The sequence below is a fragment of the Parasteatoda tepidariorum genome, chromosome 5, assembly GCF_982258835.1.
Source record: "Parasteatoda tepidariorum strain Cologne lab strain chromosome 5, Ptep-v5.0, whole genome shotgun sequence".
In the NCBI taxonomy this organism is placed as follows: Eukaryota; Metazoa; Arthropoda; class Arachnida; order Araneae; family Theridiidae; genus Parasteatoda; species Parasteatoda tepidariorum.
The window spans coordinates 75,153,106-75,180,811 of NC_141759.1; the positions used below are offsets into that span (position 1 = coordinate 75,153,106).

At 28.9% G+C, this 27,706-nt stretch overlaps 1 protein-coding gene across 1 annotated transcript; it reads left to right on the forward strand.

Moving 5' to 3' along the window:
* The first annotated feature begins 2,361 nt into the window (after positions 1-2,361).
* LOC107455230 (uncharacterized) lies at positions 2,362-27,677 on the forward strand. Its single transcript, XM_043056248.3, has 3 exons — positions 2,362-2,581; positions 13,756-15,500; positions 27,450-27,677. Exon 2 carries the CDS (start codon positions 13,833-13,835, stop codon positions 14,862-14,864), a length of 1,032 nt encoding a protein of 343 aa, XP_042912182.1. The 5' UTR covers positions 2,362-2,581; positions 13,756-13,832; the 3' UTR covers positions 14,865-15,500; positions 27,450-27,677.
* Positions 27,678-27,706: the final 29 nt, after the last annotated feature.

A 27,706-nucleotide genomic window follows, 5' to 3' on the forward strand; every position in this document is an offset into this window, starting at 1 on the left:
TAAGTTGTTAACCTTAATAAAATGTTTTTCCGAATCTTATTGTCTTAGAGAACTCAAGTATTTATTTTGAACTTAGGCATGAAGTTAGGGGAGACATCATTGAAAGATTTTCAAGTTATCTAATTTAATCTTTAATGGAATAATGCCACCATGTAAGCGGCATAGCACTTTTATTTGTTGTGCTACAAAAACCATTTTTTTAAATCATATTTTTGTCATGTTCACAATTTAGTTGCATAATTATAATTGATATTATAATTTTATCCAATGGCAATTAAGCTTAAAATACTTTCGGATGATGAAGTGTTCATTTTATATAAATTTATAGGTTACACATTTGGAAGGTATGCAGAAAATGTGTTCTAAATTATATGTGTCATAAATGAAACGTAAACCTTTTATAAATTAAAAAAATATTTTAATAAAATAAACTTATTTTTGAATTTTTTTCTTCATATTTTTAGCATCAGATTTCTTCATATTTTTAGCATTCGTATAAATAATCCTTCACTTATCTATTTAACTATGTCTGACATGTTTGTAGTTATAAATACAAAGATGTACTTTTTTTTACCTAAATATTTTATTACATTTTAAGTCCCATTGTATTATTAGGCTTATTGTCTACGCTTTGATCTTATTTGAAACCGAGTTAAAAGAAAAAAGCCATTGTAAAAAATATCTTACTTTCTCAGATAATAATGTTATATGCATAAATAGGTAGAAGTCAAAATTTTTACTTTACTTACAACTTGCCATAATGTCTGAGCCACAGTGGCTCAGGGGATAAGGAATTCAGACCCCAATGAGGTCACCCAGGTTCGAATCCCAGTGGTGCTGATTAATATGAATTCTGCAACTGGCTTGCACTGACCCCAGTATTGGTGTAAAATATCCTCAAGGGTAGATGTATCATGGCTTTAAATCTTCTTGCCGTTGGGTTAACCGTGGGAGAATTTTGTGGTTTTCCTCTCCATGTAACACAAAGGCAGGTCCACCATTATTTTTCTTGTTGCAGAATGCAACAAGAAATAAAAATTTGACCATTTTGCAGTGGTCTAGTTACTAATATAGTTTCTGTTACACATAAGTTTTTTTTTTTTTTTAATTGTGTCTCTAGTTTTCAGCTAATTAAATGATGAAATTAGAATATCAAGCTATTTTCTCGAAGGTTTGATTTTAACATTTAAATTAATAGTTTAAATTAACATTTTAATTAGTGAATCAAAAGAAGGAGTGAGAAAAATATATCTAATAAATTTATTGTGTTGGGGATATGGAGAATGTGACGAAATAAATTTAAAATTTGTTAACATGAGTAAATTAATTATTATTGTTTTTAAATAGCTAAAACAGACCCCATGTAAATGAAGAAATTCGCTGTATCTTTTTCCATTTTACTCTTTGAGCAATAAAGCTATATAAATTGTTCTCTGATGCACTGTGATTTAAATATAAGATCGACAAGTTCTTTTAAATTTCAGCGGTTTATTCTTTAATAATGATTGAAAAGTTTTTGAATTAGAAATAGGTATAACACATTTTGCATTTTGTTAATTTCAGTATTTTTGCTTCGAAAAATGTAAATTGGTTGAATAATTATCGAGGAATTAAAATTCGAAGCAAAACATTTATTATCATTATTAATTTTAAATTGTATTTTCTCGAAAACTATTCGACCGATTTACTTTGATTTTTGGTCAACCAAAAATCACAACAGAAACATCGTCGAAAAATAAAGTTCTTTTTTCGGTTTTAATTAGACACTTGTAACAGAATTGACCTCTAATCGAAATTTACACCACTTTTCGAGAAGAAAACAATCTTTAATTTTTTTTCTTTAAGAAAAGTAAATATTTGCCACACCTAAAATGATTAAGTTGAGAAACACGAAGCAATATACTTTTATCATCGTTTTAAAATTCCCTCACGTTTTTTGTTTTAAGTGTGACAAAAATAAAATTATTATCTTATCAGTCTTCATAAAAAATTGTTTTCATAGAAATTTTATTTTTGAACAACAGAAAAAATAAAAAATTAAAATCACAAACTATTACAAAAGTAAACATTTAGTATCGTTTGCTCTAATCAGCGTACTTTTTCTACCTTTAAACAACGTAGTTTTTTTTATGAAATAATACAAATTAAACTCTTTGGGTAATACTTCGTTTTCCAAACTTAAATTTTTTTAATACAAAACAAACATTTAAATGTTTTTTTTTTCCACTGAAAATGTATAATTTGAACGAAAAATCGAAGATGACAGACGATATCTATTGACTACCCAGTTACGATGTACGTGACAAATTTCTTAAATAAATTCTAAGAAAAAAAGCAACCAAACAGCTAAAAATTGGAATGCGTCATCAGTTTAGAGGAGGTCAACAGTGACCGCTAATCTAATTGGATGAACTGATAAATTTCATGCGGGAAAGATTTAGTGAGTAAACGGTAGACGCGACGTGATATAGTGGTTATTTTAAGTACCTATCAGTTTTCTTTGTTTGTTAAAAGGATCCGTTGCTTTTCCTTGATAAATAAACCAATAAGGATTAATTATTAAAGACGTGGTTTTGATTTAGTAAGTATAGTTTGTCTTTTAGTGCAAGGTTTAGAATAATATTTTGGGCAAACTTTGAGTTATGCTCTTAAAAATTCGGGGTCAAAACTGATTTTTTTTTCTCCATAAACCTTGTGGTTTATTGAGCAATAGAAAGAAAAGAGGGCTGCAGTGTTTTTGTAGTAATTTTTGAACTCTGCCTTCTTAAGGGGACAATGGACGTTCAAAATACGAAAAATCCTTAACATTTTGGGTTTTTGTTTTTTGTGATATTAAAAAAAATCATACTTTTCTGAATAATATACAGCAAACAGAATTCATATTGGAGCTTTTGTTAACGAGTTATAAGAGTTTCAATTTGTATGTTGTAGGTCATTTGCATTGAAAAATATAGATTTTTCTCAGAATAAGATTTTTGGACGATTTTCTATATTCGAAATGTTCCTTGCGCATCAAATTTTGCTCTATTGCTCTGAAATTTTTTTCAGGGATTGTTTGATGTTTGTTCTAAAGATAGAACTACAATTAGTTAGCATTGCACAAAAATTTGTGTTGCTAATATTTAAACGAAAGTTTATGAATAGTAATTTTTTTATGAAAATTTAAGAGCGATGTGTAAAAAAACTTTTGATACACATTATTGCTCTATATTGTACCTGAAACAAGTTAAATACATTAAAGTACTTATAACCTCCTTTTTTATACAAAAATAATTTTGAAAAAAGCAAAACTGATGTGCAAGGGACATTTTACGTATTGATAATTTATCGTTAATTAAAAATATACTTTTAGCTGTAACTTGAAAAATAATTAACGTTTTCTTAAAAAAAATTATACACAGGCTTCTATTGAGCTTACCAACATTCAATAAAATTTTCATATGGCTAGGAGGAAAATTAAAATTTTTGGTGTTGAACGTCCATTGTCCCCTTAAGAGGATGCCATTTCTGAAGAGGAGACAAATTAACCTCGCAAATTCTTTTTCTCCTTCGTTACTGATTTAAAATTTAAAGTGTAGAAAAAGTGAATTAAGACAAACCTAGAGTAAGCTATGAAGTTTCAAATACTGAGAATAAAATTTTGAAATATACGAATGAAAATAAAATATGAGAAGATAACTTTGGATTACGCAACGGTTTGGATTACGCAAATTATCTTCGAATAATTTGTTTGCATTTTAATATTTTGAAGTATTTTTTTCAGCAACTGAAATTTCATGACTTATTCTATGTATGCCTATAAACTTACTTTTTCTTTCTTTTAAATTAGTAATGAAGGATTAAGAGAATTTGCGACGAAAATTTTATTCCGCTGTATGGCGTCCTCTTAAGCAGTCAAACTAGTAGAATGAAAGAATAAAGAACAAGTAGAATGTAGTTTCTGGAGGAGGAAAACAAAACTATTTAGATTGAATGGGAAAAAAAAAATTCATTCCATAGATACGTATACATAAAAATTTGAATGTATATTTTAAATTCACTTTTATGCTACTTAAATTTTTAGCGCGTAAATAGAAAAGTTTGTAAATGGAATAATTTGAAAAAAATTTATTTTTTCCAGCAAACTATTAAATGTAAGCAAAATATTTAAATTTTTAATGCAACTATTTAATTAATAAAAAATAATTTAAAAAAATAATGCTAGTAATATAGTAACAGATTCAGAGCTTTATTTCTGTTGTTCCCTAGCACAACATACTTAGTTTGTGCCCAGCGAAGATTTTATATAAATATAATTATTATTTGATCTTTAATATGCCTAATTTGGTTAAACCGCAGATTCATTTTCCTGCCATATTGTGACAAAAAAATAAATAAATAAAAGTTTTTTAAAAAACAATTTAGTAATCTAACTGATTTTATGAATTCAAATCTGGAATCATAACTGTTATTAAGTATTGCCTTAATAATTTTTAATTATGAGGAAAATATAGCATTTTCACTTAAAGTTTTTTTTTCTTTTTCTGAAGAAGAACATTTTGTTTTTCGAAAAACATTAAAATATTATTTTCTGAAGAACATTTTATGGCACTGGAAAGAATATTTTACAGAGGAGAAATAGAAGAAAGATAACATGTATTTTTTTTCTTTTCAAAATTCAGCTTTGTTATGGTATATTTTAAAACATGTAAATATCAGAATTATACTTTGTTATGAGCCACTTACCATCACCTATCTTTATTTTATTTTTTATTTCTTGACCAAATCGGGAAGAAATACTATTCTCAAAGCGTAATATACTGAACAAAGGAAAACTAACTCTCACAAATTTCTCGAATATTTAAAAAACGGTAAACCTGTCTTTGAAATAGTTTTGCAATTCCATCTGTCCTGGATTACTAGAGACATCTACAGCAGGGCCAGGCTAAACATTCGCCACTTCGCCAAATGCGACAAAATTGTAAATTCGGTGAGAAAAATTGTGTTTTGGTGAAAGTATTGGCCCACAATTTTTTCTACCAATATATATATATATATATATATATATATATATATATATATATATATATATATATATATATATATATATATATATATATATATATATATATATATATATATATATATATATATATATATATATATATATATATATATATATATATATATATATATATATATATATATATATTCATTCCCTTCAGTCCTGGAAAAAAAATCGAAAAAGAAAAGGTCAAAAGGAATTTTTTTAAGCAAATCCTGTTTTTTTGTTTCATTTACAGTAATTTCAGTTAGATAAACGTTCCATAACAAATTAAAATTATAATAAGTCCAGTTAATGTAAGCATAAGCATCAAAAGAGATAACGAAAGCATGAGACAAGCTACCTAAAAGACAGATTAATACGTTCGTTACCGGATTGCGTGATATCGAGTGACAAAATTCTTTCCTACACTTTGTAACAATAAAACAGATTAAATGGCATATTATCAACCAAATATTTTTCCAGAAATATATTTCCTCGTGACAATAACATAATGTTGCTTCAGGTTTATCCTTATATTCTCTAGTCTAAGAAATAAACCCCAACCTATTCCTATTTCTTTCCCATTCATTGCTCAATTACTCCTCCCCAACTGCAAATTGACTTTTGATTTGAATTTGACGTTTTATAAAATAAAAAAAATTAATGGTAAATTTGTATTCTGATTTGAAGTTTCTAACGAGAAAAAATCAATCATAAAAAATTGTTAAGTTTTGCCTTCGGCTAAGAATTACAAACATTTGACTAATACTGGTAATTTGACTAATACTACTAATCTGGGTAATTTACTGGCTAATAATTTAAAGTCCTTAGTGTGGACCCTGCATCTATTAACAAAGTAAAAAGTGTTGTTTGACTATTTCTTTGCTCTTTTAAACCGATTTTGAATTTCCCTTTTGGGATTGTTGTTCAAATATTGTCGAGGCAACCAAAGTTGTATATTTTTTACAGATAAATAGAAGTCTAAAATCACCAAATATGTGTTACATAATCTTTAATAAATTCCTATGTGATAAGAATGCCAAGTCCCCATATTAAATAGGATATATAAAAACTATTAAAATTTAAATGTAGTTTAATTTTTAGTTATGCATTTTAGCATTTTTATTGATATTTATAGAAGTAAAGCACATAAATTTATGTATTCTGGTAAATTATGTTATTCTGGAAGAACAGGCTTATTGCAAAGAGTGTTTGCTATGAGCCTAGATTATTTCGACTTATTGTAAATAGACTTGCCGAAGACTAATTGAAATAAGCCGAGCAAAAGAAAAGAAACTGAAATAAAATTAATAAATAAACAATAAAACAAGCTTTAGTGAAATTAACCTTGAACTGTATAATTTTGATCAGGAAATAAAGACTAAACATCACTTAGTAATTATTTTTATTATTCACTAATTCAATTGGCATTGAAATATGTGTTAAAAAAATCTTAACTGGACACAGAAATAATGAAGGTCTTAAGAATTACAACCATTTAAATCATTGTTGATAGATTAGTAGTTACATATTTTTTATTCAAAAATTTTAATCCCAGCAAAGATATAATTAACTGTTTAAATAATTTTAGATTTCTTAATGGGTCGACGCTCCTTACTTGGGCACTCAATCTATAATATGCAATTTTATTATAGATGAAAATTAAGTAAGAGCTTATGTTAACTTAACAGAAATTTTAAAATGAATTTGTTCAGTTCACCTCCAAATACATCCAAAAGAATGTATTCCAAATTAAAGTGAAGTTTTGATCCCCTTATTCAATTTTGAAATTTTGACCTGGCCTCAAGGTTTTGATCGCCATTTACCCAGTGCCGTAGCGAGCTTAACTCGCCCCCGGGGCACAATACCTTTTTAGCGCCCCCCCCATTCGAAATCCATCTAATATTATAAGTAAAATATACTCGCAAAGTAATAAATAAATAAAGTAGAATTAATAAAGTCATAGGCTCAAGTTAGGCATTAAATTTGAGACAAAAAATGTAGTTGAGAAAACAAGACTAGACTTTGAAATGTATATGATCATCTAGAATTAGTTCATAAGATACCTATTATTTATTTTACATATTTATAAAGAAATATTTTAAAAACACGCAGTTTTAAAACAATAAAAAAGTAAATATTTATTATCTCTAAGGAGATACATACATTTAATAATATGATTATAATACAATTATAAAACTAATTACTATGTGTAAATTTTCCGCTTTTGATGAAGCAAATTTATCAATAATATCATCAAAGTTGATCATTTCAAATTTTTCTCTTTCCACACTTAAAAATGCCAGGTCACTTAGGTGATCTTGTCCCACCGTTGATCGTAGATATGTCAAAATTAATTTTAATTTGCTGAATGACCATTCGCAGTTAGCAATTGATACTGAGATAGTCAGGAGTATTTGAAGTGCCACTCTCAGGTTTGGAAAAACATCTTCTCCATACGGGATTATAAAAGTAAGAAATTCTAATGGAGTTTTAAGTTCAATTTCTTTTCTACAAAGGAGTAACATTTTACAGTCACGTTCTTCGATAAAGAGTTCTATTCCATTGAAATCTGTATTATACACTGTACAAACATACAAACGATTTTTGTACAGTGCAAATATTTGGAGATAATATATGTAACCACACAGCGTAGATGCCATAAGAAAGTGCTGACAGATACAGGTCGAGTCAGCCAGCCATTAGAAAAGACGTGTCATTTCTATTATGAATATATTATTACAGTTTGATTAGTGTTCCTTTTTATTTACGAATTAACATTTATTATATTTCACTGGCACTAAATTTAAAATATTTTTTGCAGAAATAAATTACAATAAAAATAAAAATTATCCAACAATTTTTTTTGTTTTGCTGACCATTTGGCGCCCCTTTGTGAGTAGCGCCCGGGGCATGATGCCCCCCCTTGCTCCCCCCTCGCTACGCCACTGCATTTACCTAAATTTAATTATTTTTGCCAAAAACTGTTTCCAGTAAATAAAATTAATCGTTGTTTTTTATTGATATTTAATTTCAAAGCTAATGTCATTTCGTTAAATAAGTACAAATGATTTATATTTTTGCTTGTTTTTTCCTTATCTAAAGCTAAATCTCAAAAAAAAAAGCAAACCTTCATCTTTTATTTAAACCTTAAAAAAAAATTAAAAAAATATTACCTAAAATGTAACTTAAATTTTATTTTAAAAGTATACTAAAGTTTTAAGAATTATTCTTTTTCGCAGTCAGTTTCGGAGAAAATACAATCTTATAACTTTTTTCTTGACTAAATGGAAAAATTAGTGAACTTCTCTCTAATTTTTTTTAATGGAAAATATATCTGATTGTTATTATTTTTCTGTATAAAACAGCACTATTATACTATTTTATTTTCATGCTTTTATTTTTCCGTATAAAAACATCTCACTAAAAGTATTATTAGAATGATTTCTTTATTTGCCTTGAAATCAGAAAATTTTAAATTGATTAAGTTTAAATTTCCGCTGTTATAATTTTTAATAATTTTGCATTTTTTTAAGAATTAAACATTGAGTTTTTTTTCAATTACAATTTTGGAAGAATATATATTTTTTTAAATAATTAGCTCTTAAAAACTGTAATATTTAATTAACTATAATAATTAAGCATTGAGATTTTTTTTTTCAATTACAATTTTGGAAGAATATATTTTTTTTAAATATTTAGCTTTTAAAAACTGTAATCTTTGTACCTGGCTATTTGTGTGTTACAAGTAAAAAAAAAAAAAAACTTTTTTGATACGACTTTAGTTTCCTTGTCAAGGAGCTATTTCTGGAACAAAATGGAAAGAAGCTAAAAATAAAATTCTTATTTTGTGTTTAGATCAATCAGTTAATCAACTTTGATTAGATCGGAAAAGAAGTTTAAGAGAAATACAAGACACGCAATTTTGCATATGTATTGCGTACTACGCAAAAGAAAATAAATAGATAAACAATACACCCTTAATTACTTTTAATCTTATGATCGTGCAGGGGTCCCCAACCCTATGCCCGCGGGCACCATGGCGCCCGTCGATCGATCTAGGTGCGCCCGCTGCTTGTGCCCAACGATAAAATATTACAGTTTTCCATTTTCCCAATAAATGCTATGCAAATACATACTGAAGTACACTGGTTCAGTAAAGGCAAAGTACTTGAAAGATTTCTACATTTAATTGGAGAAATAAAAAATTATCTTGCAGACAAAAATCAGACATTTTTAGAACTAAGAGAGGCTCTTTGGCTAGCAGATTTGTCTTTCACAACGGACATAATGGAAAAACTAAATAATTTAAACTTGGAGCTGCAGGGAAAGGACAAACATAAATCAAAAATGATAGAGGCTATAAACTTGTTCTGAGCTAAGCTAGTTTTGTGGATATCACATTTGAAAATGAGTCTTGTGCATTTTCTAAACATGAAAAAAAATGATAGGTGACAGTGAAATTGACTTATTAACATTTGTCATCAATCTCCAATTGCTTAAAGATCAATTTAAAAAGCGCTTTCACCAATTTAATATCATCGAACCTTTGATAACTTTTTTGTTAATCCTTTTACCAACCAAATAAACGTAACCGTTATAACAACATACATTTCAGAATTTCTTCAAGTAAAGCGAGATGAATTGGAGATAGAAATTGTGGATCTTCAGAATGATATTATCCTCAAAACTTTTATATCACATGAGAAATTTTGGAATATAATTGAAGTAATAAATTCCATTTTTAAAAACAGCATCATATTCTCTCAATTATGTAGCGCTGGCCAGCGAAATGCCATGCCAAACAACACATTGACTGTATTTTATAAATAATTTTTATACTTCATATGTTTGGAAAGCAATTTAGTAATCCTTTATTTTACACAAGAATATTAATACTAATTATATTTTTAATATATTAGTACTAATTATATTTTTATTTATTTAATTAATTTTTAAAATTAAATTTCTTGTGCACTATATGTAGTGTGTATTATTACCTATGTCTACTAACTATAAATTTATCTTGAAAAAATAAATGGTGCCCGCCATTCGACCGATATTCTGGTATTTGCTCTTAGGTACAAAAAGGTTGGGGACCACTGAGTTAATGCAACAATATATTTTTATATGAAATTCGACACAAAAACGTATTTTCTCCTAATAAACATACCTTTTTTCTGACTTGATTTGGATATCTGATCCTCAAAATATAAGGGGTAGCCGCAATCTGGGAAATATGGTCCTAATAGGTCATGTTCAAGAGAGTGGTTGAAAGTTTGGACCTCTTTATGTTAATTTTACTTTCTGCGTATTTTGTCTTATCTCCAGAACTTTTTAAGCGAATTGAAAACTTTTTGCACACAATTATAAAATTCGTATATCCAAAGATAAGTCTATGCAAAAAAGTAATTTTAATAATTATTTATTATATTTTATTTTTTTATTTAGTTATAGTCTGGAAATTTTTGAATTGTAAAAAATACAAATTTGTGTATAATATTAAAGTATGTTATTTTATAGGGGCAATATACAAAATTTGAACAAATTCGGTCAAATAGTTTCTGAGAAATCGGATTTCGATTTCTCATTCGACCGATTTAGTTCAAATTTTGTATTTCCCCCCATAAAGTTGCATTTTTTGAAGTTATGTAAAGTTATGTGCAATTTGCAATTCAAAAGTTTTTCTACTTTTATTAAATAAAACAATAAAAAATACCAATTATTTATGATTATTATTATTATTTTTTTTTTTTGCATAAACGAATATTCATGTACTAGGTCTCAAAACCTAATTGTTTGAGGGGTTATAAATTATAAAATTTGGATAAAAGAATTTTATAATTGTGTGCAAAAAGTTTGCAAATCGCTTAAGAAATTTTCTAGATATGGCGAAATTCGCAAATGTAAAATAATCATTAAGGGATCCAAGCTTCCGACACTCTCTTGACCATAATATTGGGACCATCCCAACCAAATTGCGGCTATTCCCTATATTCTAAGGGTCAGCGAACCAAATTCATCGAGAGAAAGGTATGTTTATTCAATGAAAGTACGTTTTTGCGTCTGATTTCATAACTTAAAATATTGCCAACTGAAACTAATTAGCATATTTGAGGTCAATTCCTCGTACCAGTAGGTTTTGAGACCTAGAGCGTGAAAATCTGATCATGAGACCGAAGGTTATTAAAGATGTTTCGTTTATTTTTATTGAACTTGTAACAATAAAATGAAAAAACCAAGTCACCTTGTCACGCCAGTCAATATTTTCCCCAACTCTTATCTATTAAAGAACCACAAAGATTCCGAGTAAAAATAACTAGCCAGCGGCGAATATATAGTTGTGGCACAAAATAATGGTAACGCATCTATACTAACACATTTTTTGATCTTTCTCAAAAAATACTTAGAGAATTATTTTATAAGTTTAGAAGTGTTTAGATTATGCGATTTTTCATACTTATCAATGAAGTTTAAAACTTTTAGAGGTTTGAGGGACCGACAACAAACGGAAAATAGTGTTTTTAAACTCTCCATGCCAAAAAATGTAGCTATAAATTAGTAACGTGTAATAATTATTTTGGTTATTAAATGCGATTATTGCACAAAAATTTGTGTACCTAGCTTAAATATTTAAGGAAATTTGGACGGTTTTCTAGAAAAAAACTATTTTTTTTTAACTTACCTTTTTTTAACTCTAAATTTAAAAATGTTCAACAGAATTAAGCAAAATTTTTAGAGCAATTTAAAACTAATTACAAAACTACTGTTTTAAAATTTGAGAAAAATTTGCTTAAAACTGCTCAAGATATGATTAATTAAATTAGTTTTTTTATATTGCCTATTTTGTAGTAAATCGTATTTGGCAACTAATTAAAAAAGCCCGGTCAAAAATTTAAAAAGTTTCATCTTAAAAATTTAAAAAGTTTCAAGCAATTTTCTACAAAGTTTTCGTATTTTTTAAAAGAAAGCTCAAAATGATAAGTGGTTATCCGAAACTTTCATTTTGTACTAAACAAGATATATGAAAAATGACACCGGTATTGTTGTTCCCTTAAAGGTATTTTTTCTTTCCTTCTGCAATCATATTTCGGTGTACGAACATTTATTTTAAGGTATTATCATTTATTATTTAATTTTGGCTTATGATAGAAAATAATATTTGTGGAATACCTCTTATCTTTTTGAGCTTTCTTTAAAAAAGAACAAAATCTACTTTGAAAATTGCTTGAAACTTTTTAAATTTTTAAGATGTTCAAAGTGGACTTCTTTCATTGGTTGCCACATCCGATCCATTACAAAAATTATGAGAAAAGATGTCACATTTTTTCGGCTCATGCATTGTATAAAAGAGCTACTTTAACTACTTATATATCGCACAGTTTTCAACAAATTGTTTTTTCAAATTTTGAAAGCAAAAATTTTTACAATTAATTTTAAATTGCTCTAAAAATTTTGTTTAATTTTATAAATTTTTCTTAAGTTATAAAAAAAAGGTAAGACAAAAAAATTAGTTTTTTATAAAAATGTTCCTATTTCTATAAATATATAATTATTAAATTTTGTGAAATTATTGCATATACCAACCAAAATAATTGTTTCAAGTTACAAATTTATAGATACATGTTTTGGCATCATAGGGTGTTCAAAAACACTATTTTCAGTTTGTAAATTATTGCCGGATCCCCAAACCTCTAAAAACTTTAAACTTCAAGTAATTTGTAAGAAAAATCGCATGATCTAAACACTTCTGAAATAGTAATAAAAAAATAATTATTTTTTAGCGGCAGGCACTGAATTCTCGTTCTTTGCCTCGGAAGACGCATGAGGTGTTGCTCATTTAACGTTATCCCGGGGGTCGGGGCACCTGTGAATCTAAGTCACGAAAGCGAAAAGCATTACCCCCGCCACACTGCCACAGATACCCGTTCATGGAATGGGCCACATTTAGTCATCACACGACAGAGAACACCACACAGAGAGAAATATCCATGCCCTGAGCGGTATTCGAACCTGTAACCACTGGCTTATTGGTTACTGAGGGTAATGATTAAAATAGCCAGTCAGTTACAGAGATGGCCTCCGGTTCGTGGCTCAAAATCACAATTTATAAGTAAATAACGTACTTAATTGTATAACTTGAACCAACATTGATATTTTAGGAACAAGCACTATTTTGCTTTGACAGTTTGAATACTAGTTCTAGTTCATTTATGTCGCACTAGAGCTGCACAATGGGCTATTGGCGACGGTCTGGGAAACATCCTTGAGGATGATCTGGAGACATGCCATCACAATTTTGATCCTCTGCAGAGGGGATGGCACCCCCGCTTCGGTAGCCCGACGACCTGCACGCGAAGTCGAGCACTTTACGGTAGAACAGTTTAACGAGGACCAATACCGCACACCCTCGGTCCCTACGAAGACTGATCCAAGTGGTCATCCACCCGCACACTGACCGCAGCCAGTGATGCTTGAGTATGCTGGGAGCCGCGTCTTAACGATCAACTTTTCTTCAATGTATTATTTCATGGGCTATTTTATTTTGGTTAAACTATAGAATATTGACGCAACCTTTTTATCAAAACTCTTTTCTTTGCGCTATAATTTCGGCGTATGTTTATTCTTTAAAACTACCTAATATCTGTGACTTCAGCTGTGTATTTACAATTTTTAAAAAAAGTATTTTTAAGTATTTGGATGATTAATTTTTGTTATTTTATTTTCAGACGTTCATTTGAAGAGCAGTTATGGAAATTTAATTCAAAAAATCTGTTTATCATACATTTTCGCAGCCTAATTAGCTATGGAAGCTGTCCATCTTATCTTTGCTATCTTATCTTTGTTCTGCTTATCGAAGATAAGCGCTGTTGAATACTCTCAATTGGTAAACATGGGTATTAATTGCCCAAGTTCGATCAGCTGCGATGCCATTGGTCGCGCCAACTTCACCAGACGAAATTGCGAATGCGATCGCAATTGCGCTACCTATCAGGATTGTTGCGTTGATGCCAGATCAAGTTCTACATCTCAAAACAGACGGAGTGCTACCTATTCCTGCATGCCATTTGGAAACATACCCCACATGGGAGCATACGTCATCCAAACATGCTCCAGGAATTATAATGGCCCTGCTGAAATGCAACGCAGATGCCAAGATCACAATAACCAAAGTGATCCGTTAATGTCTGCTCCAGTAACAGATACCGTGTCCCAAATCTCTTATAGGAACAGATACTGCGCTGAGTGCAATAACGTTGACATGTCTAACGCACAAAGCTGGGTGATACAAATGATTTGTGACTTTACATCAAATGTCAATGCGAATAACAGCTTCATCTATCGAAATATTTACTATGTTCCCACTTCAAACGAGTGGAAGGTTGATGTCAATGGCAGATCCTATAAGTGTAATTTGAAGTATGACATACCAGCGTATTTGCAGAACAAAGTCCGTCTATGCAGATCGAACGTAATATCCAGTTGCGCAAGTACCTGGACTCGGAAAAGAGTCCAACGTGAGTGCGAGTCTTATACTGCCATTATGTACGTTAAAGGAAGTGATAAAGTGTACAAGAACCCGCACTGTGCTCTCTGTAATCATGTGACTGTGGACGCCCTGGCGTGTACTCCTGGTGAGTCAGCGGGGAAAAGAAAACCATTCTCTTTTACTTTGCTCATGGACTGGAATCTGAGTAATGAAGGAGAAGTGGTTGGCGTGTCGAGTGGATCTTGTGGATCGAATCAGAAATATGATCCGTACGCCAAAAAGTGCCGTAATTTAGTCTGCTCTCTGCCAGGGTATGAAATGATTAATGGTAAATGTAAGAAGCCGTAGTAACAACCAGAGACATATTATAGAGGATAAACCACTCCAACCAAAATAGCTAAAGAAAACAAAGCGCCATTGTCACACACCTGGGCCTTTTCTCCTTCTTCTACAACTAGCAGCATGACAGTTTTAACGATATTTTCCCATTCTTATCATAGAAATTAAAGACTCGTACTGCTTAATTTCTTCATTTCAAATATAAGTAAATAATATTTGAGCTGAATACTCTTAGATGTATATTTTCAAAAGTGAACATTTTCTGAAAATACTAAAATAAGTTTTATTCTTTGTAATGAAAGTAAATGATGAACGTTTACTGCTTATAAGCATCAGTAGATGGCAGCACCAGTTATTATAGTTAAAAGTTTCATAAAGTTTTTAACTCATTGAAATCAAAGATATCAATTTACTATATTATAAAATTTTCTTTTTTTATAAAGTGAACTTCCTTTCCTCCCTTCTTCCATGAAAAAAGATAAAAAGATTTTGTGAAATTTATTCTAGAAAGGAATGATGAAAAACTTTTACTTTTATCATTGTCACTAGATATCAGCATCATTTGGAGAAGACGAGCTTGTTTTAAATTTTATATACGTTTTTAAAAAAGTGAAAAGTGGTGTCAAAATGCACCTTTTTTTGTCAGTACTACTTTCAAATTAAAAATAAAAGAACAATATAAAATCTATTACACTATTGTGAGAAGAATATCAAAGAATGATTTTCTGTCTAGGTGGAGTGGTACCTCTTATTTTTTCCTCTTTGGTACAGCTGTCTGCTTAAAATACTTTCGGACGGTGAAGTGCTCATTTTATATAAATTTATAGGTTGCATATGTCAAAGGTATAATAGTATTCTAAATCTTGTGTATCATAAATGATATGTAAACCTCTTATAAATTTAAAAATATAAAATAAACATATTTTTAAATTTTTTTCTTCATGCTTATACTATCAGATGATACACAAACAATCCCTCACATTTCTATTTAACTATGTCTGACATGTTTGTAGTTATAAGTACAAAGCTATACTTTTTTTACATAAAAATTTTATTACATTTTAAGTCCCATTGTATTTTTAGGCTTATTGTCTATGCTTTAATTTCATTTGAAACCGAGTTAAAAGAAAAAAGCCATTGTAAAAAATATCTTACTTTCTCAGATAGTAATGTTATATGTGTAAATAGGTAAAAGTCAAAATTTTTACTTTACTTACTACCTGGCTTAATGCCTGAGCCACAGTGGTTCAGGGCATAGAGAATTCAGACCCAGGTTCAAATCCCAGTGGTGCTAATCAATATGAATTCTGCAACTGACTTGCACTGACCCCAGTATTGGCGTAAAATATCCTCAAGGGTAGACGGATCATGGGTTTAAATCTTCTTGCCCTTGGGTTTTGTGGCTTTCCTCTCCATGTAACACGTAGGCAGATCCATCATTATTCTTAATAATGCAGAATATAACAAGAAATAAAATTTGACCATTTTGCAGTGGTTTAGTTACTAATATTGATTCTGTTACAGGTGAGTTAATTTTTTTTTAATTATGTCCCTAGTTTTTAGCTAATTAAATGATGAAATTAGAATTTCTAGATATTTTCTCGATGGTTTGATTTTAATATTTAAATTAATAATAATTCAATAATTTAAACTAACATTTTAATTAGTGAATCAAAAGAGAGTGAGAAAAATATATCTAATAAATTTATTGTGTTGGGGATATGGAGAATGTGACGAAATAAATTTAAAATTTGTTAACATGAGTAAATTAATTATTTTTGTTTTTAAATAGCTAAACCTTATTTCATGCATATGCATGTAAATGCAGAAATTCGTTGTATCTTTTTCCATTTTACTCTTAGAACAATGAAACTATATAAATTGTTCTCTGATGCACTGCGATTTAAATATAAGATAGACAAGTTCTTTTAATTCCAACGGTTTATTCCTTAATAATGATTGAAAAGTTTTTGAATTAGAAATAGGTATAAAATCTTTTGCATTTTGTTAATTTCAGTATTTTTGCGTCGAAAAATGTAAATTGGTTGAATAATTATCGAGGAATTAAAATTCAAAGCAAAACATTTATTATCATTATTAATTTTAAATTGTATTTTCTCGAAAACTATTCGACCGATTTACTTTGATTTTTGGTCAACCAAGAATGTGTCGTAGAAACATCGTCGAAAAATAAACTTTTTTTTTCGGTTTTAATAAGACACTTACACCACTTTTCGAGAAGAAAACTATCTTTAATTTTTTTCTTTCAAGAAAAGTAAATATTTGCCATACCTAAAATGATTAACTTGAGAAACACGAAGCATTATACTTTTATCACCGTTTTAAAATTCCCTCTCGTTTTTTGTTTTAAGTGTGACAAAAATAAAATTATTTTCTGATCAGTCTTCATAAAAAATTGTTTTTATAGAAATTTTATTTTTGAACAGCAGGAAAGATAAAAAAAATTTGATTCACAAACTATTACAAAAGTAAACATTTAGTATCGTTTGCTCTAATCAGCGTACTTTTTTTACCTTTAAACAGCATAATTTTTTAATGAAATAATACAAAATAAACTCTATGGGTAACACTGTGTTATCTAAACTTAATTTTTTTTTTATACAAAACAAACATTAAAATTTTTTTTTTATTGAAAATGTATAATTTGAACGAAAAATTGAAGATGGCAGACGATATCTATTGACTACCCAGTTACGATGTACGTGATAAATTTATTAAATAAATTCCAAGAGAAAAAGCGACCAAACAGCTAAATTATATATTGCGTCATCATTTTAGACGAGGTCAACAGTGACCGCGAATCTAATTGGATTAACAGATAAATTTTACATGCGGGAAAGATTTTCTTAGTAGACGTGTGGTGATTTTAAGTACCTATCAGTTTTCTTTGTTAGTTAAAGGATCCGTTGCTTTTACTTGATAAGTAAACCAATAAGGATTAATTATTAAAGAAGTGGTTTTGAATTAGTAAGTATAGTTTGTCTTTCAGTGCAAGATTTAATATAATATTTTTGGGCAAAATTTAAATCTTAAAAAATCAGCCCTATAAAGGGCTGATTTTTTTTCTCCATAACTTCTGCGTCACCGTTACGCATTAGAGAGAAAAGAACGCTCCAGCGTTTTTATAGTAATTTTTGATCTCTGTCTTCTTAAGCAGTCAAACTAGTAGAACGTAATTTCTAGAGGAGGAAAACAAAACTATTTAGATTGAAAGGAGAAAAAAAATGCATTGAATAGATACGTATTCATAAAAATTTTAATGCATATTTCAAATTCATTTCTATGCTACTTAAATTATTAACACGTAAGTGGAAAATTTTGTAAATGGAATAATTTGAAAAAAATTATTTTTTCCTGCAAACTATTAAATGTAAGCAAAATATTTAAATTTTTAAAGCAACTATTTAATTAATAAAAAATAATGCTAGTAATATAGTAACAGATTCAAAGCTTTAGTGTCTGTTGTAGCCTAGCACAACATACAACTTAAGCAGCACTTAGTTTGTGCCCAGAGAAGTTTTCATCTAAATATAATTATTATTTTCATTTTTAGTATGCCTGATTTGGTTAAAACACGGATTAATTTTCCTGCCAAATTGTGACAAAAAAAAATAAATAATAAAGTTTTTTAAAAAACAATTTATTAATCTAATTGATTTTATGAATTCAAATCAGGAATCGTAACTGTTATAAGTATTGCATTTATGATTTTTTATATGGGGAAAATATAGCATTTTTACATAAAGTTGTTTTTTTTTTCTTCTTGAAAAACGTGAAAATATTATTTTCTGAAAATTTTATGTAACTGGAAAGATTTTTTTTCAAAATTCAACTGTGTTATGGTATATTTATCAGATATGGTATGGTATAATTATCAGAATTATACTTTGTTATGAGCCACTTACTATCACGGGAAAAAAGCAGAAAATAAAAGAACAAAATGAATTTTTGAAAACAAATCCTTTATTTTTCATACGATTACAATAATTTTAGTTAGATACGTTGCATGACCAATTAAAATTATAATAAATCCAGATAATGCAAGCATGAGCAACAAAAGAGATAGTGTAAGCATTAGACAAACTACCCTAAAATACAGATTAATACGTTCGTTACCGGACCGCATGACGAAAATTCTTTCTACAGTTTACAGTTAGTAAGACGCATATTATCATCTAACTGTTTTTACAGAAATATATTTTCTGATGACAATAACATAATGTTGCTTTAGGTTTATCCTTATATTACTGCTCTAGTCTAAAAAGTATTAAAAAACCAACCCCAACCAATTCCTATTTCTTTTCCATTCATTGCTCAGTTACTCCTCCTCAACTGCAATTTGAATTTGCTGAATTTGAATTTCACTTTTTATGAAATAAAAAAAAATAATAGTAAATTTGTATTTTGATTTGAAGTTTTTTGCAAGAAAAAATTAACCATAAAAACTTGTTAAGTTTTGCCTTCGTCTAAGAACATTTGACGAATGCTTTTGATATCTGGGTAATTTAATGGCTATAATAACTTAAAGTCCTTATCGTGTGAGCCCTACATCTATTAACAAAGTTAAAAAGTGTTGTTTAACTATTTTTCTTCTTCTTTTAAACCGATTTTTTGCATTTCCCTTTTGGGGTTGTTCAAATATTGTGAAGGCACCCAAAGTTGTACATTTTTTGCTGACAAATAGAAGTCTAAAATCACCAAATATATGTTGCATAATTTTTAATAAATTCCTATGTGATAAAAATACCAAGTTCCCATATTAAATAGGATATATAAAAACTATTAAAATATAAATGTAGTTTAAATTTTAGTTATGCATTTTACCTTTTTTATCGATATTTATAGAAGTAAGCACGTAAATTTATGTATTCTGGTAAATTTTATTATTCTGGAAGAATAGGCTTATTGCATAGAGTGTTTGCCATGAGCCTAGATTATTTCGACTTATTGTATATAGCCTTGTCAAAGACGTATTAAAATAAGCCGAGCAAAATAAAGACTTATCAAGAAACTGAAATAAAATTAATAAATTAAAAATAAAACAAGCTTTAGTGAAAATAACCTTGAACTGTATAATTTTGATCAGGAAATAAAGACTAAACATCACTTTGTAATTATTGTTATTATTCACTAATTCAATTGGCATTGAAATATGTGTTAAAAAAATCTTAACTGGACACAGAAATAATGAAGGTCTTAAGAATTACAACCATTTAAATCATTGTTGATAGATAGTAGTTACATATTTTTTTTATTCACAAGTTTTATTCCCAGCAAAAATAGAATAAACTGTTTAAATAATTTTAGATTTTTTAATGGGTCTTAACGAAGTCGTCGTTTCTAACTTGAGCACTCAACTTATAATATGCAATCAATTTATAGTTGAAAACTAAGTAAGGGCTTATGTTAACTAAACAGAAATTTTAAAATGAATTTGTTCAATTCACCTCCAAATACATCCAAAAGAATATATTCAAAATTAAAGTGAAGTTTAAATTATATTTTGGCCACATGGTTTTGATCGCCAATTACAAAAATCTAATTATTTTCGTCAAAAACTGTTTCCCGTATATAAAATTAAATATCCTTGTTTTTTTTCATATTTAATTTAAAAGCTGATGTCATTTCGTTTTGTTCGTAGAAATGATTTATATTTGGGTCATTCTCACTGAAAAGGTATAAATAGACTAAAAAATTTTCATAAATTAAAGTAATTAAAAAAGTGATAAAAATTACATAAATGCCTTTATTTATTTTTGTTATATGTCCTCATAATGGTCAAGTTTTCTATTTTATTTTTTTACAAGATTTGAAATATTTTAAATTCTGTCTTGTCCACGGAGGAGATGTAATAATCAACGGAGGAGACATTTTATGTTACAAAATATAAAATGTCAATGAAAACTAATTCATTAATTATTGGGTACAACTGATATGAGTTTAACATTAATAAGTAAATAATAAAATATTTCATTAGAGATAGAGCTACTTTCGATTAATCATGCTGCTATGAAAGGAAACATGCATTTTTAAACTAATTGATTTTCTTTAAAAATACAAACAAATTAACACATTTGTTCCATTATAAAAAATATCAATTAAAAAAATAGTTTTTTAATTATTGAAATTGTATTATGGTTATCTGGCACATTGTCTCTTCCCGTTGACTTAACAAGTCCACGGAGGAGACAAAAACTAGTTCTTGAATTTTTCTGATTTTTGATTTTAAAGTTACAAAAATGGCGCAGTTCTTTTTATTAAATATACTATTTTTGCAATCTAAAATTTATGTATCAAAAATAAAATAATTTTCTCTTACCTTCTTTATGATGTCCACGGAGTATACATTGAGAACTTTGCCAAACCCCAGTTGAACACAACAATCCGAAACTGACACAAAAGAGAACAAAAACAACTGATAGTTAACATTAGAAAATAGAATGGTTACCTTTCCCACCAGCTGTCTTATAGGGATTTCGCATATGCGAATTTCGTTTATTGCATATTTACCGAACTATATTAATTGTCCATGGAGGGAGACATCATTTTTGATGGACAAAGTTTACTAGTCATTTATTTTATAAAAATAATTTTTTTTAAAATATTAAATAAAAAGTTACTATCAACACTTAACTTGTTAAAACTACAAAAATCATTAAAATAATATTTAAATTGCTTAACAGAAATTAAAAATTATTTTGTGTCACAGAAGTAGGGACGTCCACGGAGGGGATTTTGAAGTTATGTTTATTAAAAAATAAGAATGAAATATTAAATACATTTAGCAGAAATGCATATGTTTGGTTAGTTAGAACTTTACGAAAAAGGATGAAGAAAAATATTAAGAAATTTGCTGTATTTCCTAATATTTATTACTAAGGGACATAAAAAATCACCTTTTTGTGAGAATCACCCATTTATGTTTGTTTTTTCCTTAGCTAAGGCTAAATCTTTTTTTTTAAAAAAAAAAGAAAAAAAAATTCTAAAAAATATTAGTGGAAGTGTGACTTAACTTTTATTATAAAAGTACACCAAAGTCTTAAAAATTCTTCTTTTTTGCAGTTAGTATTGGAGAAAATACGACCGTATAACTTTTTTCTTGACTAAATGGAAAAATTAGTAAACTTCTCTCTTATTTTTTTTTAATGGAAAATAATCTGATTGCTATTTTTCTGTATAAAACAGCAATATTATACTATTTTATTTTCATGCTTCTATTTTTCTGCATAAAAACATCTCACTAAAAGTATTATTAGAATGTTTTCTTTATTCGCCTTGAAATCAGGAAATTTCAAATTGATGAAGTTTAAATTTCCATCGTCTTAATTTTTAATAATTTTGCATTTTTTTATAATTAAACATTGAGTTTTTTTTTCAATTACTATTTTGGGAGATTATTTTTTTAAAAAATAATTAGCTTTTAAAAACTATAATAGTTGTACCTGGCTATTTGTGTGTTATAAGTAAAAGAAAAAAAACAATTTTTTGATACGACTTTAGTTTCCTTGCCAAGGAGTTATTTCTAATACAAAATGGAAAGAACTAAAAATAAAATTCTATTTTTGTGTTCAAATCAATTAGTTAATCAGCTTTGATTAGATCGGAAAAAAAATTTAATCGAAGTACAGCTTAATTGAGTTGACATATTGTCTTGGAGAAACGAAGTTTGAGAGAAATACAAGACACGCAAACTTACAAACGTATTGTACTACGCAAAAGAAAATTAATAAATAAACAAAACACTCTGAATTACTTTTGATTTAGTGATCGTATTTTCAATAAGTTAGTGCGACAATATTTTTTGTTGCGAAATTCGACACAAAAACGTATTTTCTCCTAATAAACATACCTTTTATCCGACTTGATTTGGATTTCTGACCCCCAAAATATAGGGGCTAGCTGCAATCTGGGAAATATGGTCCCTATAGCTTCTGTTCAAGAGAATGGTTGAAAGCTTGAACCTCTTAAATTTTACTTTTTGCGTATTTCGTCATATCTCCAAAATTTTTTAAGCAAATTGAAAACTTTTTGCACACAATTATAAAATTCGTATATCCAAAGATAAGTCTATGCAAAAAAGTAATTTTAATAATTATTTATTATGTTTTATTTTTTTATTTAGTTATAGTCTAAAAATTTTTGAATTTTAAAAAATACAAATTTGTGTATAATATTAAAGTATGTAATTTTATAGGGGCAATATAAAAAATTTGAGCACTGTCGGTCGAATAGTTTCTGAGAAATCGAATTTTAAATACATGACTTTTTTAAAATTCGATTGCTCAGGAATTAATCGACAGATTTAGTTCAAATTTTGAATTTTGCCGTATGAAGTTACATTTTTTGAAGTTATGTAAAAATATGTACAAATTGCGATTCAAAATATTTCTGACTTTTATTAAATAAAACAATAAGAAATAACAAATATTTTTGAAATTTTTTTTGCATGTACGAATATTCACGTACTAGACTTATTCAAAACCAATGATTTGAGTGGTTATAAATTATAAAATTTGGATAAACGAATTTTATAATTTTGTGCAAAAAATTTGCGAATCGCTTACAAAGTTTTCTAGATATGGCGAAATACGCAAATGTAAAATAATCATTAAGGGATCCTAACTTTCGATCACTCTCTTGACTATAATATTGGGGCTATACTTAGAAAAATTGCGACTATTCCCTATATTCTGAGGTTCAGAGATCCAAATTCATCGAAGGAAAGGTATATTTATTCAATGAAAGTACGTCTTTGCGTCTAATTTCAGAACTTAAAATTCGCCAGCTGAAATTAATTAGCATTTTTGAGGTCAGACTATTAGGTTTTGAGATCTAGTACGTGAAAACCAGATCATTAGATCGAAGGTTATTCAAGGTGTTTCGTTTATTTCTATTGCACTTGTTATAATAAAATAAAATTACAGTAAATTACAACTGTAAATTACTGACAGTGAATTACAAACGGAAAAAAGTACTCTTAAACTCTCCGTGCCAAAAAATGAGGCAATAAATTTGTAACTTGTAACAATTATTTTGGGTATTACATGTGAGAATTGCAGAAAATTTCGTGTACCCTGGCTTGAATATTTAAGGAAATTTGGACGATTTTACAAAAAAAAATAGTGCGTGGAAAAAAGAATCAGCAGTAGTAGAAAGATCACTAGTTCTATTCAACGACGCCTTCTCCTGCTCCGCTCGCTTCCATGCTCTGTAATAACGGTAATATTGTGCATTTTTCCCTCGTGGACCTCTTGAACCAGTGGAAGTGCTTGTGGTTGGCTCATCGTCTCGCCATGGAAAATGTATTCGTATTAATGATGTATCAAATCAAACTAAAAAAATATTTATAGAAAAATAATACTTTTATGACTTTTATTATTTTGTGCTAGTGAGAACCCAAACAATATGGAAATGAATGAGGGAAAACTGGATCCTACCACGCAATTTCCCGGCCAATAAAAATGCAGCGTTAAGCGTTTAACGCAACCTTGTTGAATGTCGCATAAGAACGTATAACTTCAAAAAAAAAAAAAAAAAAAAAAAAAAAAAAAAAAAAAACTATTTTTTTTGTCTTACGTTTTTTTACTATAAATTTAAAAATATTCACCAAAATTAAGCAAAAGTGAATTGTATGTGGCAACTAATTAAAAAATCCCGATGAATATCTTAAAAATATGTAATAAATTTCGAGCAATTTTCTAAGAAGTTTTTGTACTTTTTAAAAGAAAACTCAAAATGATAAGTGGTTTTCCGTAACTTTCATTTTGTACTATTAAACAACATATATTAAAAATGACACTGGCATTGTTGTTCCCATAAAGGTATTTTTTCCTTCCTGATGCAGTCATATTGGCATATATATTATTTTAAAGTATTATCATTTGTTATTTAATTTTGTCTCATGATAGAAAATAATATTCGTAGAATACCCCTTACCTTTTTGAGCTTTTTTTAAAAAAGTACAAAAACTACTTAAAGAATTGTGAAACTTTTTAAATTTTTAAGATGTTCAGAGTGGATTTCTTTCATTAGTTACCAAATATGATTCATTACAAAAATTATGAGAAAATTTTTTATATTTTTCCCCGCGCATGCACTGCATGAAAGAGCTATTTTAATTACTTATATATTGCACAGTTTTCAACAAATTTTTTTCAAATTTTAAAACAAAAGTTTTGTAATTAATTTTAATTTGCTCTAAAAATCTTGTTCAATTTATTAATTTTTTTAAGTTATAAAAAAAGGTAAGACAAAAAGTTTTTTTTTTATATTAAAATGCCCCTATTTCTATAAATATTTAAGCTAGGCTTACGAAATTTTGTGCAATTATTGCTTATACTAACCAAAATAGTTATTTCAAGTTACAAATTTATAGATGCATGTTTTGGCATAAGGTGTTCAAAATCACTATTTTCAGTTCAAAACTTGTTCAAAAACACTATTTCCGTGCCACATTTAGACATCACACAACAGAGAACAACACCCTGAGCAGTATTCGAACCCGTAACCAATGACTCCGCAATTAGGAACGCTTACAGCTCGGCAACCTGCCCGGTCCTTCTGAAATTAAAAAATGATTCTTTAAATATCTTTTGAGAAATATGAAAAAATGTATTAGTATAAAAGTGTTTCCATTATTTTTCCCACTCCCTGGAGGTTGCTGAAGGTAATAATTAAAATAGCCAGTGACGGAGAGGGCCTCTGGTTCATGGCTCAAAATCACAATTTATGTGTAAATAACATACTTAGTTGTATAACTTGAGCAAACATTGATACTTTAGGAACAAGCACTATTTTTCCTTGACAGTTTGAATACGTCATTGATGACGCAAGCTGATGAAGGCCTGGTTTCTTAAGGTCTGGTTTCTAAGGACAAGCGCCTTATCTGGGCGTCAGCGGAAAGTTGACATAGAGCTGACGCTAAAAAAATTCTTTTTTGTTAGCTCAGCGTGAGCAGTCGGTCCAACGCAGACATTATCTCTCATTGCGCATGCGTTAATAACGTAAACAAATATTTATTTTGAATTTGTATTGTTTTTGTTATTGTCGACCAGTGTTTTAGAGAACAAATAATGACTTTGTCCAAGAAAAAACACATTATAACTGAGCTAAATGAAGAGTGCTATCTTTAATGACGAAGTTATGTTTAATGTCAAAATCAAAATCTTGGCTGATTTCAATGTGCTGTTGAATGTTGTCCGCCATTGCTTCTGTGGTTAACGTCACGTTGTAATCCAACTGCAGTTGAGTTGGACGGCAATTGTAGTTCAAGATGAGCGTTCGATGACGTATACTATCAAACTCACAAATGGACCAATCAGAGGTTAGCGCTGATTTCCAGCTGACGGCGTCCTGTCCTAAGAAACCAGGCCTTTAGACATGACATTCAACATAGCTTCTTCATTAAACATAGCTCTCTTCATTTAGCTCAGCTATAATGTGTTTTTTCTTGGACAAAGTCATTATTTGTTCTCTAAAACACTGGTCGACAATAACAAAATCAATACGAATTCAAAATAAATATTTGTTTACGTTATTAACGCATGTGCAATGAGAGATAATGTCTGCATTGGACCGACTGCTCACGCTGAGCTAACAAAAAAGTATTTTTTTGGCATCAGCTCTACGTTAACTTTCCCCTGACGCCCAGATAAGGCGCTAACTCTAATAAACCGGGCCTTGAGCTAACAAACCAGTATTTTGTTGGCGTCAGCGGGACATTGACGTCCCGCTGACGCCCAGATAAGGCGCTTGTCCTAAGAAACCAGACCTTGAAAATGCATCAAAGAAAGTCATAAGTTTGATTTGTTGGAGTAAGAAGCTTTGATCTTCTATGTTGTAATGCGAGACCATACTTTCTCAGATATCTCCCCCTCTGAATGAAATCATGTTACATAAATATATAATCAACTTTATTCTCCAATGTATTATTAAGCCATGAGCTATTTAATTTTGGTTTAGCTATTGAATATTGACGCAGCCTTATTATCTAAACTCTTTTCTTGCGCTATAATTTCGGCGTATGTTTATTCCTTAAAACCACCTAATATCTGTGACTTCAGCTGTGTATTTACAATTAAAAAAAAACTATTTTTAAGTGCTTGAATGATTAATTTTTGTTATTTTATTTTCAGACGCTCATTTGAAGAGCAGTTAAAGAAAATTTACTTCTAAAGGAACTGTTTATCATACATTTCCACAGCCTAATTAGCTATGGAAGCTGTTCATCTTATCTTTGCTGTCTTTTCTTTGTTCTGCTTAGCGAAGATAAGCGCTGTTGAATACACTGTATTGGTAAACATGGGTCTGAGTAATGACGGAGAAGTGGTTGGCTTGAGTGGATCTTGTGGACCGAGTCAGAGATATGATCCGTACGCCATGAAGTGCCGTAATTTAGTCTGTCCTCAGCCAGGGTATAGAATGATTAATGGTAAATGTAGAAGCCGTAGTAGAAGCCAGAGACATATTATAGAAGATAAACCACTCCAACCAAAATAGTTAAAGAAAACAAAGCACCATTGTCACACACTTGGGCATTTTCTCCTGGTGTGAAAATGCACCTTTTTTTGTCAGTACTACTTTCAAATTAAAAATAAAACAACAATATAAAATCTATTACACTATTGTGAGAAGAATATCAAAGAATGATTTTCTGTCTAGGTGGAGTGGTACCTCTTATTTTTTCCTCTTTGGTAAAAACTTGTTTTGTTGATGAGTATATCATTGTGCCATGTAATTAAATATCTTTATTGAATTCTTTTCAGTTCAAATACTGTGCAAATAAATTTTTATTTTAATATTTTCAGTGTCTTAATAATTTCACCTAAATA

Bases quoted from the DNA above. Each gene is read 5' to 3' on its own strand.
- LOC107455230 (XM_043056248.3), top strand. From the start codon at position 13,833: ATGGAAGCTGTCCATCTTATCTTTGCTATCTTATCTTTGTTCTGCTTA.